At 36.5% G+C, this 22,450-nt stretch overlaps 1 protein-coding gene across 2 annotated transcripts in view; it reads left to right on the forward strand.

Moving 5' to 3' along the window:
* Positions 1-22,450, forward strand: part of DTNB (dystrobrevin beta) — a 332,957-nt gene that overhangs the window by 133,687 nt on the left and 176,820 nt on the right. For both annotated transcript variants that reach the window (XM_044663758.1, XM_044663759.1), the window contains one exon: positions 22,302-22,426. In XM_044663758.1, coding sequence (XP_044519693.1) covers positions 22,302-22,426 — 125 coding nt within the window. The remainder of the gene's footprint in view (positions 1-22,301; positions 22,427-22,450) is intronic.

A 22,450-nucleotide genomic window follows, 5' to 3' on the forward strand; every position in this document is an offset into this window, starting at 1 on the left:
CTCCTCATTGCCTATTTTGATACCTTCAATTTCTTTTTCTTCTCTAATTGCTATTGCTAGTGTTTCTAGTACTATGTTGAATAATAGAGGTGATAATGGGCATCCTTGTTTCACTCCTGATCTTATTGGGAAGGCTTCTAATTTATCCCCATTGCATATAATGCTTGTTGATGGTTTTAGGTATATACTGTTTATTATTTTTAGGAAGGGTCCTTCTATTCCTATACTTTTCAGTGTTTTCAATAGAAATGGATGCTGTATTTTGTCAAAGGCTTTTTCAGCATCTATTGAGATAATCATGTGATTTTTGTTTGTTAGACTATTGATATGGTCAATTATGTGGATGATTTTCCTAATGTTGAACCATCCTTGCATTCCTGGTATAAATCCCACCTGATCATGGTGGATGATCTTCTTAATTACTTGCTGGAGTCTCTTTGCTAATATTCTATTTAAGATTTGGAATAACAAAAGATCAAGAATATTGAGGGAAATAATGGAAAAAAATGTGAAGGAAGAGGGCCTAGCAGTACCAGATATTAAACTATACTATAAAGCAGCAGTCATCAAAACAATATGATACTGGCTAAGAGATAGAAGGGAGGATCAGTGGAATAGACTTGAGGTTAATGACGTCAGCAAGACAGTGTACGATAAACCCAAAGAGCCCAACTTTTGGGAAATGAATCCACTATTTGACAAAAACTGCTGGGAAATTTGGAAAACAATATGGGAGAGATTAGGTTTAGATCAACATCTCACACCCTATACCAAGATAAATTCAAAATGGGTGAATGACCTGAATATAAAGAGGGAAACTATAAATAAGTTAAGTGAACACAAAATAGTATACCTGTCAGATCTCTGGGAAAGGAAAGATTTTAAAACCAAGCAAGAGTTAGAGAAAATTACAAAATGTAAATTAAATGGTTTTGATTATATTAAGCTAAAAAGCTTTTGTACAAACAAAAACAATGTAGTCAAAATCAGAAGGGAAACAACAAATTGGGAAAAAATCTTTATAACAAAAAACTCTGATAGGGGTCTAATTACTCAAATATACAAGGAGTTAAATCAATTGTATAAAAAAATCAAGCCATTCCCCAATTGATAAATGGGCAAGAGACATGAATAGGCAATTTTCAGGTAAAGAAATCAAAAATATCAATAAGCATATGAGAAAGTGTTCTAAATCTCTAATAATTAGAGAAATGCAAATCAAAACAACTCTGAGGTATCACCTCACACCTAGCAGATTGGCTAAAATGAAAGAAGGGGAGAGTAATGAATGTTGGAGGGGATGTGGCAAAATTGGGACATTAATGCATTGCTGGTGGAGTTGTAAACTGATCCAGCCATTCTGGCTGGCAATTTGGAATCATGCTCAAGGGGCTATAAAAGAATGCCTGCCCTTTGATCCAGCCATACCATTTCTGGGTTTGTACCCCAAAGAGATCATAGATAAACAGACTTGTACAAAAATATTTATAGCTGTGCTTTTTGTGGTGGCAAAGAACTGGAAAGGGAGGATATGCCCTTCAATTGGGGAATGGCTGAACAAATTGTGGTATATGCGGGTGATGGAATACTATTGTGCTAAAAGGAATAATAAACTGGAGGAGTTCCAGGTGAACTGGAAAGACCTCCAGGAACTGATGCAGAGTGAAAGGAGCAGAGCCAGAAGAACATTGTACACAGAGACTGATATACTATGGTAAAATAGAATGTAATGGACTTCTGTACCAGCAGCAATGCAATGACACAAGACAGCTCTGAGGGATTTATGGTAAAGAACACTACCCACATTCAGAGGAAGATATGCAGGAGAGGAAACATAGAAGATAAACAACTGCTTGAATGCATGGATTGAGGTGGACATGATTGGGGATATAGACTCGAAACTACCACACCAGTGCAACTAACAACAATATGGAAATAGGCCCTGAACAAGGACACATGTTACAACCAGTGGAAATGTGCGTCGACCATGGGGGGGAGAGTGTGGGGTGAAGGGGAAAGTAGGGGCATAAAGTATGTAAACAGGTTAAAAATGAATATTAATAAATGTTTTTTAAATTAAAAAAAAGTTTTGCATGTGGTTCCTTGGATCTCACAGTCCCCTATTGACTCTGTATTTTACTCTTTGTCTCCATAGAAATTTTCTAGATTTAGATGTTTCTTTTGTTGTTTGCTCATTTTCCCAGCTTCTTTTTGCCTATGTACTGGGGAATGAAAGCTAATGATTCTGTCTCCTCCACTGCTGGCTAGCAGGGCTTGGCACAGTGAGCTATTTTGCTCTAGGGCTAGATCTTCACCGCAGCACAGGCTTGAAATGGCCAAGTGCTATGGACTTCCAGGCCTCACTGTAGACTGGTGCCAGGACCTGCAACTTCAAAGGGTGGATCTGGGTTGCTCTTTTGTTGGTGTAGCCCAGGTCCATCCCAAGATCCCAAAGTTGGCCTATGCCCAGGTTTGGAACCTGGTGCAGTAAGTGGTAGAATGGTTGACTAGTACTCCTCTGTATGCAGTTTTGCTTCTGGTTCCCCTTATCCTGTGAAAATCAATTCTCTCTATTTACCTTTCAAGTTGTATTCAGTGGAAGAGCCCCCTCACTCCATCTTGCTGTTGGTTTTATCACATCATTTTAAGGCACTTTTTAAAGATTGGTTTAGAAGGATTGTCAGAGAGGTTTCAGTTTTTGCTGCTACTAAGCTGCAATATTGGCATCAAAATATTTTTTGAAAAATTTAGGGACTTCAGGTAATGACCCCAATTTTACAATCCCTATCACCTAACAGAAATTCATGAGATATCTAGTATCAATGAGTTCTCTGCTGGCATGGCCAACCACAAAGTCAGCATCTACATACCCAGGATGGTTGTCCAGGATAAGAGAGTCTACTTTAAAAGATTTCTGTCACTTTGCTCACTATATGACCCTCATGCATTGACAGAGAAACTTCTATACTTATCTCCTTCATGAGGAGAGAAACATTTTCAGCGCAAAAAGTAGTTGAAGTAGACCTACTGATACCTTGTGTTTCTCTCCACCCATAACTCTTTCCTCATTCACTCTTATAGATTAATTCCTTCCAGACTTCCTATTCGATGTAATTCAGAAGGTATAAAATATGCCATATTTTTGTGCCCCCCCCTAAAGGGAGCTACTGTTCTAGAGCTGGGAATAAAGGAGAGAAAGGCTAATTTGATCTGATAAGTACCCAAGATTTGGGATGAATTTATTTCAAATATTTCCGAGAAAGATAGAAACTCAAAAGTGAAAGAGATATGGGAAACTGGCCATAGAGAAAAAATTTCATATTTCTGGTTCTTAGCTTCTTTGTCTATGAAATGAGAGGTTCTGCTAAAAGACCTCTAAAGTTCCTTCCAGTTCTAAATATGTAGAATTCTGAAAACACAAAGAGAAATAATTTGTATGAGGAGGAGAAATGGCAATTGTTTGAAGAGACTGACATATATATATATATATACATATATATATATATAGACTTTTAAAGGATGCATATAGAAGATGGAAATAAAAGTAGCTAATTTAATGAATAAACAAATGAAGCATAAGAAGATTGTTGGGAAAAAAATTGAGGCTGGTGAGGAAACTTAAAAACAATAACCATATTGGGGAAATACGTGTGAAGAAATTCCACACATGGGCCTTTTTTTAAATAAGCATTTGTTAATTCAACAAATCAATAAGTGTTTACTATGTGTCAGGGACTGTTCTAAGGAGCTGGGGTTACAAAAAGAGGCAAAAGACAGTATCTGCCATCAAAGAGCTTACAATTTAATGGGGGAGACAACATGCAAATGAATATATGCAAAGCTCCAGTGTGTTCCCATCCTTGAAACAAACTCATGAGCCCATACTATTCTTTCATGCTATCCATCATTTCCTCTATTTCATGACCAAACTACTAGAAACAGTTATGTGCATTCCTTTCATTCCCCCCCTACCAAAATAATTCTCAGTCTGCACTCTGATCTATCACCTCTCTTTCAGGAGACAGTAGCATATTTTATCAAGAGCCCTTTGGAATTATGGTTGGTCATTATGTTGATCAGAGTTCCCAAGTCTTTCGAAGTTGTTTGTCTTTACAATATTATTTTTCTTATATTAGTTATTCTCCTGGTTTTTCTCATATATACTTTGATCAAGTTCATGTAAGATTTCCCAAGTTTCTCTGAAACCCTTCTTATTGTCATTTATTTAGCACAGTAGTCTTCCATTACATTTATATACTATAACTTGTTCAGTCCAATGGAAGGGCACTTACTCAGTTTTTAATTCTTTGCCATCACAAAAAGAAGTACTTTAAGTATTTTTGTAAATATGAATTCTTTTCTTCTTTCTTTGATGTTCTTGAGGTATAGACCTACTAATGGTATCTCCAGGTCAAAGGGTATGCAGTTTAATAATTTGGGGGGGCATAGTTTAAAATTGTTTTCCTGAATGGTTGGTCACTTCACAGTTCCAGTAACAGTATATGTATGTAATTGATTACCCATAGGTCCTCTGTCCTCTTGCCATTTTCCATTTTTTTTAATCATCCCTGCCAGTCTGATGGATTCCATTTCTCTTGAAAGCATGACCAATTTTCCAGCCTTGAAAAAGGCTCAAAGCCTAATGTTACCTTACCTTCCTTCCTTGTTTCCAAATATGTCAAATATTACTAGGTCTTTTCTGCTTTACAACCTCTCTTACATATGTTCCCTTATCACTATTTACCTAGCCACCACCTTCATTCAGGCTCTTCTTGTTGCCTGGGCCATTGGAATATATTCCTGATTGGTTTTCCTGCTTCAAATTTCTCCCTTTTCCAGTTCATCTTCTATATCGCCACAAAAGTGATTTTCCTAAAGCATATCCAACCATGACACTCTTACTAATAAGCTCCAGGAGCTTCTATTCCTGACAGAATAAAATACTATTTTCTCTTGCATTTAAAGTCTTTAACAGCCTGGCCACCACTTTATACATTCTTCCCATATTCTGTGGTTCAGCCAAAATGTCTTTTTTTCTTTCCCTTATATACAAAACTTTATCTGTCTCCATGCTTTTGCTCTGTCTCCATCTGTCCCCTCAAATCCTCATTCCTGGAATGCCACTCTCTCCTTTCCTTCTCCCCATATAAGGCTTTATTTCATTCAAGACTCAATTCATGACATCTTTTATAGGAAGGCTTTTCTGGACTCTATTCCCCTGCTTCCAACCCAACTACTAATACCTTCTTTTACAAAACAATTTTGAATCTATTTTGCATATGTGTTTGTATTTCTTATATATTTGTTACATTAAAGTCCCAAATATCTCCCTTTCTCCCCCACCACCTGCACTAGAGAAGGCATCATTTGATGGCAACAACAAACATGTACATGTGAAACTATGTTTTTCTTGTTTATATTGTTCAGTTTTTTTCTTTGGACATGGATATACACAAGTTACTTATTCTTCAAACAATATTTCTGTTCCTGTATGTCATGTACTCTTGGTTTTGCCTGTTTTGCTCTTCATAATTCCATGTAGGTCTCTTCATTTTTTTTAAATTAATCTACTCATTTCTTATGGTACAGTAATATCTCATGTAATCATCTAGTAAAACTTACTTAGCCTTACCACAATTTGTGAGTTTCCCCTCAATGTCCAATTCTATATGTTTATGCAGGTACATGTTTTCTCTCTTAAGAGAATGTATTGCCACTTAAAGGCAAGAACTTTTAATTTTTGTCTTTGTTTCTTTGGTATGTTACACATAATGTGCCTGAGACACATTAGGAATTTAATAAGTGCTTGTTGATTTATTTTTTTTTAGCCTTCACCTTCTCCTCTCCCCCATATTCAGTCCATTGCTAAGACATGCTAGTTCAGTCTCCAAAACATCTCCCAGATCTGCCCCATTCTAATTGGCCTTTCTGCTTTTAGTTTATTCCCTTTATAATCCATTCTCTCCATAGTTATTGAAGCAATCTCCCTAAAGTATGAGTATGATTGTATTTCTTACCTACTCATAATTTTTGAGTGGCTCTCAATTGTGTATATGGTAATGTAGAAACTTCTCAGTGTGTTGGGTTTAAAACCTTTTACAAGCCTGGCTCCATTCATCCTTTCCAGAATTTTCTTTTCACATTTTGTCCCTTTCTTCATTTATTTGACCTTTGTGCTTTCCCCTGCACTTGATATTACATCTTTTCCCTCCATGCCTTAACCAAAGCTATCTGCCACATGTACCTGGGAATATATTCCCTTCTTTCCAACTCTACTTAAACACTTTAGCTTCCATCAAAGCTTTGCCCACATTCCACTTCATAAAGGAAACTTTTATTGATCCCCATAATTGTTAGTGCTCTTCCTTTACTCAGATTATCATGTTTTTACTTACTTTTGTAAATGTCTGTATCCCACATCTAACACAATGCTTTTTACCATAAGCATTTAATAATTTTATGTTGAGTACTGAAGTAAATAATGTTAGGATTTGAACTCAGATTTCTTGATTACAAATTTAGTGGTCTTTTGACTCTAAAATACTATTTTGGTTTTTTCCTGTGGAGCTTTCCAAGCTCCATTATGTCTTTTTGAGATTTGGAAGCCAGATTTATACAGGATATTTCATGTCAGGTTATAGCATAGATTTCATAAGGATGGAATATTTGTTTTATTTCAATGTATATAGTGTCTAACATTTTGTTGGACCTTTTGACAACAGCAGTATATTTTATATTTTATATATTTTTTAAACCCTTAACTTCTGTGTATTAGTTCCTTGGTGGAAGACTGGTAAGGGTAGGCAATGGGGGTCAAGTGACTTGGCCAGGGTCACACAGCTGGGAAGTGTCTGAGGCCAGATTTGAACCTAGGACCTCCCGTCTCTAGGCCTGACTCTCAATCCACTGAGCTACCCAGCTGCCCCAGTATATTTTAGTTTTTCAGGAAAACTTTTATGTTGATACCTAGGTCTCTAACCAAGAGCCCATCAACCAACACAGAATTTGGATTATCAACAAGGATAATTTTGTTTTGCATTAATTTGCCCTACATTATAACTTATCTGTCACTCTCGCTCACTCACGTGGCTTCATGAGCTAATCTGACTGATTAACACTGCTGGGATTTTGTAATATGAAAATGTTTTGGGTCTTCCAAAAAGTTGAAGAACTTTTATTAAAAAGGTTGTATTAGTCCTGAGCCCTGAGGAAACTTACTGTTACATATCTCTACCATTATTTCATATCTTTTAACTAGTTAGTTCTCCTTTCACAACTAAATTCTTTAAATGACATGAATCCTTTTGTAGAATCAGATTGTTATTTTGATGTTATTGTTTGCTCCTTAAAACCTTGAATGTATATATTTTAGAATGATAAGTATTGTACTGAATAAAAGGTTTATGAATGGGATAATATATGCTGAAAAAACTTTGTGTTTTCATTTTGAATTCCTGTGATACAGATAATGATAATATTTTGGTTAGGAAGAACTTTGCAGATCATATAGTCCAGTTTCTTTATTTTATAGATGAAGAAATTATGAGACATAGAGAAATGAGCATGGCTTGTCCAAGGTCACAAGTGAAGGCCAATTAGTAGTCGGTCTGGTCTTGATTCTAAGTTTCCTGACTCTCAATAGAGGTATTTTTCCATAACAGTGAGCTGTAATGTCCAAGTTTTAGATGGCTTAGCATGTTCAGACTTTCAGGAAAGTGTATATGGTATGGTCCTGGAAATGTGACCAACAGTTTGATTTCTGGTGACTTGTGATGTAGGATTTGGTATTAGGAGAAATTCAGGTAATTAAAAAAGCACTTCTAATATTCTTTTTTATATTTTAAACATCACATATGTATACATGTATCCACATGTTTTTTCCTTGTCTGGGAACAATTAAAATGACTTTACATCACCTATGTATCACCTATACTCAGTATAGGTATAGAGCTTTTAAATCTATTTTTTCAAGTTCATTTTTACATGTTACTCCAGCTTGTACAGACTGCCAGTCTGCATTTGCTTTTGTTGAAAGAACTATTTTTGTTTATGGCTGACAGAAATTCTTATACCATTTCCTATTTCTTCCCAGCAGATGGCAGACTCCACCATTCCACAAACTTAATCTGGCTGCATTCTTTTTGGTAGCAATAATTTATATTGGTTTAACAGCCTCTGGTAATAGTATGTTGACACATTTCTTACAGATTCTAAGAAACAATTTATACTAATTCAGTGAAGTCTGGATTATATTAATTCTAACATTTAAACAAGTGTCTAGTGACCTAGAGGAAAGAACAGTGGATTTGGATTTATTTTCTGGTTTCGCCACCTATTTTAGTGACCATGGGCAAATCAGTCTCCTTATGTATAAAATAAGGGCTGGACTAGGTGGTTTTTAGGTCCTTTCCAGCTCTAAATCTATGATCCTGTGATAGAGCTTGTCTCAGTGAGTTAATAGCCTTATCTAGACTTTGTACTTAGCAAGAGTTTGGCAATTTACTCTTGTCAAGGGCAGCAAGTCATGTTCTAAATGGACATTCATCATTTGCTTCTTCTCTTCTAAATTCTGTTAAGTAATATGGGCCCAGTGTGTCTCTAATTTATCATTCTTTTGCCTTGAACTAATTGTCTGTTCAACAGCTCTTATTGAAGGGCCAACATGTACCTAATACATTATTAAACATTCTAGGAGTTACAGATAGAAATATAAGAAATAATCCTTACTCTCAGGGAGTTTGTGGATGTTTGAGGAGGTCGTGCACTTGAATTGATTAAACAGAAAGACATATTTAAGTACTTATAGGATTTCCTGTTGTTTTTTCAACATAGGTGCTTCTACCACCAGGATAGGCCACAGCCCCTCCCTAACTATAGTATCAGTGAGTTCCTATGGTAAAGAAAACTCATCAGTTGAGGTTCAGCCTTCTGGTTTTGACCTCAACTAGGATATTCTTCTATGATAGGAAGTCTGTCAGATGACCTTTCTATTTTGATATAGTGTCTTCCAGTCCTTATATCCTTTGGGATTTGTTCTTCTAGAATGTCTAGCTTAGGAGCGTTTAACTTTTTTTTTTTTTTTTTGGTCATTGGCTCCTTTGGGAATCTGGTGAAGTCTGTGGATCCCTTTTCAGAATAATGTTTTAAGTGTATAAAATAAAAATACATAGAATTACAAAGGAAACCAAAGATTAGTGAAAATTTTCTGCACAAGTTTCTGGACCCCCTGAAATATATCCATGTACTGTGGACTGCACATCAAAGCTCTGCTTTAGTATCATCTCTTTTCCTCTATGAGACTTAGAAGGAGGGCATAGAGAGAAAAATAAGGTAGTGTATCATGTCAAATTATGTGGAGTAGTGGAAAAAAGAGTTAAGAAAAGGATCTGTGTTATCTTTATTAGTCAGGGCAAATACACATAGAAACTGGTATGGGGCCAGTAAGGAGAGTTTTTTAACCAATCATTCATTTTTCAAGAATCAGTAATTTATTGTGTCAGCTATCTTCTAGACACTATGTTAAGTGCTAATGTATATATAAAGACAAAAAATGGAGCATGCCTTGCCCTCAAGGAGATAAAATGTACCAATATTAGTGGAAACAAAGTAAATACAAATTAAACATAAAGTAAAATATTTTTCTCTAGCACCATCTCATGAAGGGTTATGATTATAGATGATGGCACTTGAAAGTGATAGCTGTAGAATGCTGTCAAATTCTGACTCCCTTCCTCAGAATTCACTACCATTTAATTGGCTTGTACTTCACAGAGAATTATTTATTTTTATTTGCTATACTTTATCCCCTTTGCTGCCAAGACCCAGAATAGTTTTCTTTAAGTATTCTTATAAATAAATGTCAGATATTTTACAGATCTAGCATGTGGCTCTGTAACCCTATGTAACTAGCCAAAGGATGGCTTGGAAAGCCCCTTACCTTGTTACCTCTTCAGCTTTGGTGGCCCAAACCTCAAATTTATTATTACAATCAATATTCTTATTACTAATGGAGTTCTATAACTATATTTTCTGGAGTGGGAATGGTTGGGTGAAGTAGCTTATATGATTAGTGTAGAGCTTATTCATCTAGGGGATTTTCTCTTCCTTGTTGAAAGCCATATGAACCCCCCTCATTCTTGTACCCAGCTACTTCTACCACATTCTAAGAGATTCATGTTGTGTACTGTGAAATAAGTAAAATTAACATTTCCTTTTATTTCTCTTCCACCATAAGTTATTACTTGCCTTGGGATGTTTGTGAGATTGCTTTAAAAATGAGGAGACTGGTGAAGATTATTGAGTGATTTGAGAGTTAGGAAGATTCTTCATCCCATGTGACCTCCATTTTATATCTGCTTTTCAAATAGGAGTTTCAGTTGTTCTTAAAGTTTTTTGGAAATACAACATATTTGAATGGGAAGTTAGTAACTTGCTCACCTGAGTGGGAAGCATTTTTGATGTTTTGTGTTTATGGATAGAAGTAACATACCCTCCCCACAAGCATAGTATCTTATATCTTGCTGACTTTAACTCATGTGTTTTAGAAATATATACTTCTCTGGGAATTCCAGAGCTTCCTAATTCTTTTCTGGGAAACTGTGGATCTCAGGAGAAAGGCAGAAGAGAAGAGGAAGAAGTTTCTGGCCTTAGACTTGCTCCCATTGTTTGTTTGATCCTAGGGCCACCAGGGAGTTCTAATCCTACTAATATTGAGTGGCTTGGAGCAAACTAGAATTTGTAGGATGTGTCTCATAAGTAGTAGGACTTCCCTGAGAGGACCTTACCTGGTCAGACCAGTCAGAAGTCCTCTGGACTGACAGCCAGTCTCCAGAGTTAGAACAGACTGTCTTAGATCATCACTAAGAGCTTCTTTAAGCCCAGGACCTTGGAGGTTTCTAAGCTCTTCCAGGAACTAGAAGGGTCAGTTGCTGGTGAGCTTGATAGCATTCTCAGCAGGTTGTTGGAAACACTTAAGTCTTGGTGATTTCAGCAGCTGGATATTAACACATCCCATATCATTTGACATTTGTTTTATTTTGTTGAATTGTTTTCTTCCTTCTTCCATGTCCAGATGCATAAACTTTGAATCCTAAAACAGAACATTTGAAATATGTCCAACTGTTCAGAGAGATGGAGACTTAACAAAGGAAGAATTGGTATGTAGATAATAAGCAGTGAAGCTTTTTCAACAGCAAGGAGATGACATGGATGACTTAGCCCAAGCACTTATTCAAAAGGAACAGTTTCCTTTAAGCAATACATCACTTTTCCAAAAACCTTCCTACTTCTTTAGATCTTTTTTGGGCCTGACAGGTGGCCACCAGAGCTAATATGGAGAATGCACATCTAACTTCCATGTGTAGAAAAGGGAGGAGTTTGGGGAAGTGTGTTTCTTCTCATCTGTTTTTTATGGTATTTTTCAGTAACCCCCTGATGTGGCTTCATTAAATGGAGATACTTGGGCTTTATATTAATATCTGATCAAATGAGATACTGTGCTATATAAACCCTTCAGTACCATATAAATGTAAGTTATCCTATTTGAGTGACTTATGGCTATTTAAGTAATGCTTTTTACACATATTACAAATTTGGCATATAGCTGTTTCTTTGAATAAACTTAAAAAGTAATGAATATACATGTATCTCTACTTTATGGATATATACTAATTTAGAAAAAGTAATAAACATCCGGCAATTCTAGCTCAAAGTAAATGATGGTTATATTAGCCTGCAGGGCTGTTTTTCAGTTATTTTTCAGTTATATCTAACTCTTCATTACTCCATTTGGGTTTTCTTGGCAAAGATACTGGAATGGTTAGCTTTTTGCTTCTGCAGCTTATTTGACAGATGAGAAAACTGAGACAAACAAGGTTAAGTGACTTGCTTAGGGTCATACAGCTAGTAAATGTCTATTTGAACTCTATATTTGAACTCAGAAAGATGAGTCTTCTTGACTCCAGGCCCAGCATTCTGTCCACTGTACCACCCAGCTGCCCAGCCTCCAGAGTAGGAATACTTAATTTACCAGCTCTTTATACATCTGAGTGAGCCAGCAATGGAAGAGTTTGTTCCCTTTGATAATGTCACTGCTTCACCTCTGCAATGAGTGCCATTATCATTGCTGCCTTCCCAGAAGCTCTTAGCCCCACTGCTAGAGCCCCATTATTGCTGTGGAAAAGGACCTTTTCTACAAAGGAAGAAGGAAATAAAGAATTTTCAGACATGCTGCTGTTTGCCAGGGGAGTGGAGTGCAGTGATGTTCTTATTTCCAGTGTTAGGGCTAGAACAGCAAAAGGGCAACCACAGTAGCAGAGGGCAGGAGAATGCCTTTTGTGCTATTGAGGTTGAAAGTAAAAGGGTTTAATCAGACACTGAAGATATGCTCCCAGACACCCGTGTTAAAAGCATTTTCCTGTATAAAGTGTTATAAATAGTGGTTAGTTTCAATAATATTTTTGCACAGGATATATTAGGTTAAGTAGCCTTTTATAGGCTAACCTGGGACCCTAACCATTATTTGCAACAATTTCTGTAAGACACAAATGATTTATTAAGGGATTCGGGGGATATAACCTCTTTGTAAGTTAAAGGCTCCTTATAATAGAATTATTATTGTTATTATTATTATGCCGAGATGGGAACTTCATAAGATTTGGTGGGCTCCTACATATTGTTTAGTCCAGTCATACCTGAAATAGGAATTCCCTCTTGAACATCCTTAATAAATGTTCATTTAGCTTTTACTTGAAGATTTGCAGTGAAGGGGGAACTTCAGCAGTCCATGCTACTTTGGCATAGCTTTAATTGTTAGGCAGTATTTCTTAATGTAGAATTGAAATTTCTCACTTACATATGATATTTATTTTTGAAGTTTACAAAGCCCTTTCCCCACAAAAATCTAATAAGGCAGATAGTGCAAATATCCCCATTTTACAGAAAAGGAAATGGGTTCACAGAGGTGAAGTCACTCAGGATTACTCCCTTGGTAAGGATCAGCCCTAAGTTTGAAGCTAGGGAACCTCCTGATTCCAAGTCCATTAACCTCAAATTCTTCTTCTTTTTCTTACACCAATATACCTGGCATAAGAAAAACAGGCAGGTTCTCTAAGTTAAAGAGGAGAGTGGATCAAAATCTAAGGTAGGATAGGAATCAGGAGGCTGTGAATAAAAATCTGCACTGAAGTTGAAAACAACTGATCCTCCTGAGCAGTCAAGAGATGGGGAAAGTATGAGAAATAGCAATCACTAGTCTGAGAATAGTCAAGCAGTCGCCTGGTTGGGGAAATTGTACCTAAGTAGCCATTCATGTGCTAAGGTTCTTTATAATTTTGGCATAGTCAATTCATTTAGAAAATTTTGTTGGATACCTACTGTTGTAAGGGCAACTTTTATCTTGTGCAGGCTCAGTTGATCTAGTTAAGAGGCCAACAAGGCCATTTTGCTTTCTAGTTGCTTGATCTAATCACCCCAGAGGGAGTTGGGGTAGAAGTTCTACCTTGCCTCTTGCTGCCATCTCAGGAATCCTTTGCTAGTTGTGCTGATTCTCCAGGAGAAGCAGAGTATTATTTTACTTTTTAAAAAACCTTTACCTTCCATCTTAGTATTGAGTCTAAGGCAGAAGAGCAGTAAGGGCTAGGCATTGGGGGTTAAGTGACTTGTCCAGGGTCATACCGCTAGGAAGTGTCTGAATCCAGATTTGAACCCAGGACCTCCCATATCTGAGACTGGCTCTCAATCCACTGAGTCACCTAGCTTCCCTCAGAGTGTTATTTTAAACATCAAATTGGTCTGCAAGCTGATGGGATAGGGTAGGGGATGGCACAAAGCCTATTGGCGGGTGCAAGAGTATAGGAAGAAGTGGGACCTGGGTCAGGAGTAGGGATCATTGAGCCACAGTTGTTATATAGCCTGTGTTTTGAACAGCCTTCTGTGCCTATGCACCCTATCTCACATGGCCAGTGGCCTTTTTGTCTTACTTTGTCTTGCTCCTGGTAGTAGGGAGATTCAGAATATTAAAGTCTCAGTAAAAGAAAAGACAACATTCTTCCTTATCTGCTACTTATATGGCAGGGGGAGAAAACCTGTGGTCCTTGAGGTTTGGGGAAAGGTCCCTAATCATAGCCCTGTTGTTGCGGAGGAGGAGAGGAGTGCTACCATCAAGGAACATGGTTCCCATTTAGACCTTGATCTTAATATTCCCTAAATAAAAACTTGGGAAATTGGTATGACTACTAAGTCTTCAGTCATCACCCCAAGTAATGTCCTGCTTCTAAGAAGAGAATGGCAGAAGAAAATGTAGGGAGGGGACAGTGAAAAAGTAAGAGCTTTATTGAGGGAAGGATATGCAAATAGTACAGAGGCAGTCAAGAAAAATGGACATAGAGAAGTTCGTTAGGATCCTGGGTGGAGTTAGGCATCCCACGTGAGTGAGGTAGGGTGTACTTTTATTGGGTTCTAATCTGTAGCAAGCAATACCAGGCATTGGAGGCAGAGAGTGGAGGCTTTGGAGCTGGGGTTTCCATCAAGGTTCAAGAATGGTGCTGACTCAGGGGGAATACAGGAATAAATTTGCAGACAAGCAAAGGGAGCTTTGGGCTGATACTGCTGGTCTTTGGCAGGATAACTCAAGGTTGTGTTTGTTAATAGTTGTTTTTCTTTTTTTGAGTTTTCTGGACACCTCTGCATTTACCAGGTCAGGGAAGCTTCTGTATTCTTTACATTGTGGTGAGGACTTCAGGCTGAAGTGGTTCATCAACTCTTAGTTATGTAGGAGGAAAAGAAAATCTTGGAGTGCCCATAGGACCAAAACGTCAAAGAACTATTAAGTAAGGACCTAGATGGTGAGCCTTAAGGATGAGTTTGAATTTGCTCCCAAAAATTGAACAGAAACTTCTTGAGATTTAATAGAAGGTCTTAGATCCCATGGTCCCTTCCCGAGGCCAATAGAAATATCAGTCAAACCTCTATCTCTGCCCTAGCCCAGAATTTATATCTGTTTTGCTTTGCTTCTTATGGCTTTTCTTCCTTCCTTCCTGCTTCTACTCCCTCCCCCTTCATATCCAACTTGGTTCCATCAATCTCCATTGATACCTTGTTCCCACCACTCTAAGGTCATGCTTTCATCTAGCCTACAGAGAGAGTGTTGTAAAGAAGAGCTAATGGTCCTGGCCAGGAAAATGGTCCTTTTTCTTGGGGAGGTGGGATGGCTTTAAGGGCTTAAGCTTCCTGAGCTTGAGCCTATACAGTTAGGGAAACCATAGTTTTGCCCACAGTAAAACTTGGAGTTGGCCCAGTGACTTTTGCCTGGTGGTTGGTGAGACCAGCATCAGCTTTCATTCTCTGGGGCATCACAGTTGGGTCTCATGCTTGGGGCATGGTCGCAGTTTGAAATCAACCTTTGTCTCCTGCCAGAGGTTGTTTTCACCTATGGGATTGTTGCATTCTTGGACCTAGAATATATAATGAAAAATTTAAAATTAGCTTAGTTCTTCTCTTTCATTCCACCACATTCCTTATCTCTGTTCCTTCTATAGGCTCTTCCCATGTGTTCCAGAAGAGGCTTCTTCCATGTTAAACCCCATTCTACTGCCTATATAAAAGCCAATAAAATGAAAGTCTGAAAAATAATAAAAACATCAATAATACATCTTATATCCTTTACACTGATTCTCTTATTTTTGATTTGGTAAAATGACTTTTTATTTGCAGTTTTTGTCTTTTATGAGTGCTCATTTGAGCCTGTCTTTAGGTCTAAAATTCTAGTCATGCATCATGCTGCGTGTCAGGGATACTTTTGAAAGGAGGAGATTTATTTTTTTGGATCTGAACTTAAATGCCAAATAAAATGGACATTCAATTTTTTGGAAATGTACATAATAGAAGAGGAAATAAGGATTATATATGAAACTGCAAATTTCTGTTACATAGTTTGATTTTCAAATATATAATTAATTCAACATGTAACTTTCACAACTGTCCTGCTTGTCTGTGATATCTTCTGGCCTTCCTTTGGTTTTCTTTTTGTATGTGGTTTGCATGTATGTATGTATGTTTTTTTTTTATGCTTCAGAGACAGCTTTTTCTTTCTCCTTTGGTTTAGACAGCCATATCTATGCCTATTTTCTACCCTTTCATTATTCTCCCTCTGAAGAAAAAAAAAAAGCAAGACCCTTGTAACAAATATGTATAGAGGAAAAAACAAATTTCTACAGGGTCAGTGTTTGAAAATGTTTATTTTATTCTACATCTTTGATCCATTATCTCTATGTCAGGAGGTGGGGAGCAGGTTCCATCATGCTTCTTCTGTAACCATGATTGGTCATTGAAGTGATCAGAGTTCTTAAATCTTTCAAAGTTATTTTTCTTAATGATGCCATTATTGTATAAATTGCTCTGCTCATTATGTGGTTTGAGGAGGGGAAAGAGGAATGCTCTGAGAGAAATAGAGATAAAGGGTGACCAAGAGAGGTAGATGCTCACAAATAAAAGAAATATAGATGTAGAAATTGGTAAAGTGAGAGAGAAATGAGGAGAGTAGGAGAGGCAGAGATGGTGACAAAAAAGCAGATACAGCTTGGAAGAGTGGCAAAGCCTGGGACAATGAAACAGAAAAGTAGATAGTGATAAACACAGAGAAAGGAGAGAACAGAGAGCCTAAGACACAAAACTGGAGAGATGTCCTCCCCTCACTCTCCTGTAGGGGTATCTCCCTGGGAATGATATGGTAATAATAAGAGTACTAACATTTATAGAGTATCTACTATGGGCCAGACACTGTGCTAGGCACTTTACAATTACTACCTCAGTTGATCTTTATAGCAATCCTGGGAGGCAGGTGCTATTATTATCACCATTTTACAAGTGAGAAAACTAAGGCAAACAAAGGTTAAATGACTTGTCCAAGGTTTCATGGTTAAGAAAAGTGTCTGAGGTTCGCTTTGATCTCAGATCTTACTGACTCCATGCCTGATACTTTATCCTCCATATTCCCTCACTCATACAGGGAGAAATCTTTCTCTGTCATTTAATTTAATTATTAGTTGACTCTTTGGGGTTCTATATCTTGTATTATACACAAAAGTTGATAGTTTTATTTCTATGCTTATTCCCCCTATTTCTTTTTGTTGCCTTGTTCCTGTAGCTAGTATCTCCAGCTCCATATTAAATATATGTTGATTCTCAATTTTAGATATCTAGGTAGTACAGTGGATAGAGTGTGGGTCCTGGAGTTGGGAAGACTCATTTTCCTGAGTTTGAATCTGGTCTCAGACACTTACTAGTGTGTCATCCTGGGCAAGTCACTTCACCCTGTTACCTCAGTTTCTTCATCTATAAAATGACCTGGAAAGGGCAAACCGCTCCAGTATCTTTGCCAAGAAAACCCCAAATGAGGTTACAAAGAGTCAGACATGACTGAAACGGCTGAACAACACTTACCATATAAAGTTAAGGTTCATTTAGTTTTCTTCATCCTAGTGTTTTTTTTAAACCCTTACTTTCCGTCTTGGAGTCAATACTGTAAATTGGCTCCAAGGCAGAAGAGTGGTAAGGGTAGGCGATGGGGGTCAAGTGACTTGCCCAGGGTCACACAGCTAGGAAGTGTCTGAGGCCAGATTTGAACCGAGGACCTCCCGTCTCTAGGCCTGGCTCTCAATCCACTGAGCTACCCAGCTGCCCCCTCATCCTAGTGTTTTTAACAGAAAGAGATGCAGGATTTTTTCAAGAGCTTTTTCAGCATCTGTTGCTGTAATCATGTGGTTTTTATTATGTTGTTATTAACATAGTCTGTTATGTTTATAGTTTTCCTTATATTGATCCAACCCTGCATTCCTGGTATAAATCCAACCTGGTCATAATACATAATTTTAAAAATATGTTCTTGCAATCTCTTTGTTAATATTTCACTTACCATGTAAGTATTGGAATTCATTAGTGATACTGTTTTATAGTTTTCTTCTTTCCTTTTAGTTTAGTTGTCAAGAACATAAACATTGGTATCAGAGCTTTGGAAAGCTCGTTAGGGATGCTTTAAAAAATCTAGCATTTCACCTGTGCATGGATTTTCTTTTCACTCATGTAGATCCCAAACCCTTAACGGCTTGACTGTGTTGGTTTTTGCCTTCTCTTCAATTCTTGGTTTTGAGATGTAGAGGAGCTGGAACACTTTCTGATGTGAACCTTTAATGTGTTTCTGTTGTACCTCTACATGTGGAAACTGAGGAAAGAAATCGACTTTGTACTTAGTGTTTAGAGCCCTCCTTTTGACTTCTTGTTCAGTTGTGTCTGATTCTTCATGACTGTATTTGGATTTCATGGCAAAGACACTGGAGTGGTTTGCTGTTTCCTTCTCCAACTCATTTTACAGATGAGGAAATTGAGGTAAACAGGATTAAGAGACTTGCCATGGGTCACACAACTAGTAAGTGTCTGAGACTGAATTTGAACTCAGGAAGTTGAATCTTCCCAACTCTAGACCTGGCACTCTATCCACTGTGCCACCTCGCTTGCCCCTCTGTTGACTTTTATGGAGATAGATATCATATTAAATATTATATTAATTATACAATAGTAAATATATTATGTTTATACATAGTATTAAAATATGTTTTATAATATTAATGTATCGTATGTTTATATATACTTATATTGATATATAATATTAAATAAACAAAGTAAATCTTCATCAAGAACAGTTTATATAAAACTAATTTAATTTAGTTTTTTGGCACAGTATCAGGAGAAGACTATAGTTATTGTTAACCAGATTTTGACAAAGTGCATGATGATGTCTCATATTGTTGAGAAAGAGATAGATGTGGTCTATCTAGATAGAGAACTAGATGAATGGCTGGATCTAGAAAGTAACCATCTGTCATTTAATGTTATTTCTGAAATTCTTCAGAAGTGCCCCAGGTATGTATTGCTTGGCCTTCTGCTGTTTTAATTGTTTTTATGAGTAACTTGGATAATGGCATAGGTAGTGTGCTTATCAAATTTGTGAGTGATATAAAACAGAGAGGGTACTAACTCATTGAATGACAAAATCAGGACCTATAATATTCTGATGGCCTTGAACATTGAGCCAAATCTCATAAGGTTAAATTTACAGGATAAATATAAAGCTTTATATTTCATTTTTTTTTAAAATTCAGCTCTAGGAATTGAAGACAGGTAGCATGACCAGATAACAGTCCATCTAAAAAAGAATCTGGGGATTTCAATGTATTATGTAGCTAGTGAGTTAACAGTGTGACCTAAGAATCTTCCTCAAGATTTTTATTCTTCATGCTCCATATATAATCATTGTTGATTTTATTCCATAGCATCTCTTTTAAAATATTTTATTTTATTTTCTCTTAGAATTGATACTAAGTATTGGTTCCATGGCAGAAGAAAGATAAAGGCTAGGTAATGGAGGTTAAATGACTTGCCCAGTGTCATTTAAGTTGGAAGTGTCTGAGGTCAGATTTGAACCCTGGACCTCTTGTCTCCAGGCCTGGCTCTCTATTCACTGATCCACCTTGCTGACCCAGTCCATAGCATCTTTTGCACCCTTTCAGTCACATTATCCCTGTCCTGGTCTGGTCTATTATCCTTTATCTGGACTCTGTCCCTTCTATCTCTCCTATTCAGGAATATTTCTTTTATAACAAAAAATAAAAATAAAAAGGGTTTACAAAAAACCCTTTCTAATTACAAAAAGAACCCTTCTAGTTCAGCAAAACTAAAACCCACATCAACCAAGTTTGAACATATATGTATTATTTAGTACCCATGAAGGGAGAAATGTTTGTTTTTTATCTCTTCAGGGACTGGCTTGGTCATTATAATTAAATAAGTTTTTTTGTGTGTGTTCAAAAATTTGTGTTGAGGGTGGGAGGTGGCTAGCTGGGACAGTGGATAGAGTGCCCAACTTTGAGTGAAGAGGACCTAGGTTAAAATATGGCCTCAGATTCTTCTTAGGTGTATGACCCTTGAAAAGTCACTTTAGTCCAATTGCCTAGCGCTTGCTGCTCTCCTGACTTAGAACTGATACGAAGCCAGAAGATGAAAGTTTTAAAAAACAAATAAATACAGAATATAATTTTTTTATAAAGCTAGGCACAAAATACCATTAACTCACCCTATAAAGTTCTCCCAGTTATCAACACAAGGATGTCAATCTTTCATACTTGTACTATGATTTCTCAGCTCTTTTGATGGAAAAAATAGTATATTTTAAGATGATTTTAACATCCTTTAAAAAGAAAACATTATTATTTAGTAGGAGCCTTGGTGTTTCCTAACTGAACAATTGTAACTTAATCTAATTTTGCATTCTTGTTATTAGATTGTGATTGCTAATAATTAAGGATTAGCCTACATAGGTATTGTTTTATTTTTTCATTTTTTAAGATTACTGGTTACTAGATTTTATTAGAATGAATGTGCCTTACATTCTCAATACTATTTTGAAATTAGATTCCCCAGTGAAGTTTGGCATCTGGAAACCCTTTTAAGCAGGTGGTTTTTTTGTTGTTGTTATTGTTGTTGTTTTCAGTTCAGTGTTTTTTTAACCCGTTTTGAGCCAGGGGTAGTCCATTCAACCTGCTAATAAGCCAGTTGAAGCTAATTAAATGGATAGTATTAATTTGCTCTTTCAGTAAGCCAGATCAGTCTTCTGATTCTTCTCATTCCCCATTTGGTGGCAGAGACAGAGTTAAAGGGAAAACAAGCTAAATGTAAAAGTGTAAAAATCCCCTGTTGCCATCTTGGCAACATTCATTTCTTATTGGATCTCCTAAGAAGAGTAAAATACCTTTGCTCTCCCATTAGATATTTTCAGTTGTAGTTAGTTTTTGGTTAAGTCTAATAAATATGTTACTACTAGGAAGGACCTGCATCTAATAATCATCCCTTTTTACAAATTGAGATAAATCTTCCCACAGCAACTTAAAAAGAAAATAACAAAACTGTTTTACTGCTATTTAGTTATTGAATTCAATAAGGATCAGGATCTACTAATATTTCTGGTCAATTTCCCTTTGTTTAGTGATACAAATCTGTGTACTTGTTATTAATGATACTTCAAAAGAATCATGATTTCATTGGGAATGGGCAAGTCTAGTGTAGATTGTAAACCATCTTTGCCTTTAGTAGACAACTTTCCTGGTTTTTTTGTGGCTAAATCTGGTGTCCAAATTTCTAGTGATATGGTTATTCGTAATATGAACTAATGGTATAGAATAAATTTCAAAAGAAAATTGGTTCTACCCAACAGGGACCATGCATTATTTTTCAGGCTAGCTATAAAATTAAAGTAATAATTTTTTAGAACTTTTTTCCCTAGAGGACCTGTTTTTTTTCTTTAAAAATTTGAATTGAATTTGAACAAGAGTTTCAAATATAGATTTAAATTAATTTATCACAAAGCATTTTGGCTCTCTCTTTTTAACATAAACATTAGACTGGACAGGAAAAATTTAGTTTTGGAACAGTCTTTATTCCTTTAGATCTAGAATAAAAGAATAATTCATTTTCCATTTCTCATATTTATCTAGCAGATAAAGATTTTTGGTATGAGAATGTTGGTATCTCCCTCCTAGTAGTGTCTATACTATATTTTAAAAGGCAGAAGAAAGAACATGATTGTATGTGAAAAAATTATATTCGTGCCCATATGTTAATTTCTCTTTCAACTTCTCATTCTGTTATCATACTAAATGCCTACAGCACCTTTTAAAGTGCTTTTAAAATCTATTTTCTTTCTTTTAGCACCTATCCCTTTGTACTGTCAGTTGTTACTTAGATATGGTTAAGGAAATAAACAATAGTACTTTAAAAGTAATGTTGCTGGGACAGTGCTATAATCATAGAGACAGAGGGAAATGACATTAAAAAAATTTTCATAATGAACGGAAAAGAAAAGAAAGTGATTTGGAATGATTTCCATGGTGGAAATGTTTGGAATGTAATGTGGTAAGAATTTACTCATTATAAAATAGAAATAACCTTGGGGCAGCTTTAGTTGCCTTTAATTTCCTGCCACTGTTTAATTGTTCAACCATAGACAGTCAGTGTTCCAGCTCAAAGAGAACATTCCCATCATCTCATCTAGTTAAGATCAAGAATACTTAAATGACTTGGAATAAAAAAGCTATTAATGGCAGATCCAGCACAAGAATCCATGATCTTTAATTTCCAATCTACTATCCTTTCTGATAGCTTTCTCTGTATTTAAAATGTTTATTATAGCCTATAGAAGCCCAATGGATAGTTCATTTGGATGTTTAATTGATTATTTTTTTCCTTGCATACAGAAATCACCTGCAAAGAAGCTGAGCCATGCAATTAGTAAATCTCTGGGTTGTGTGCCCACAAGGGAGCCCCCACATCCTGTTTTTCCTGAGCAACCAGAGAAGCCACTCGACCTTGCACATATAGTGTAAGTTAAAAACTTGTGTATGAA

Source organism: Gracilinanus agilis, chromosome 2, assembly GCF_016433145.1.
Source record: "Gracilinanus agilis isolate LMUSP501 chromosome 2, AgileGrace, whole genome shotgun sequence".
Taxonomy (NCBI): Eukaryota; Metazoa; Chordata; class Mammalia; order Didelphimorphia; family Didelphidae; genus Gracilinanus; species Gracilinanus agilis.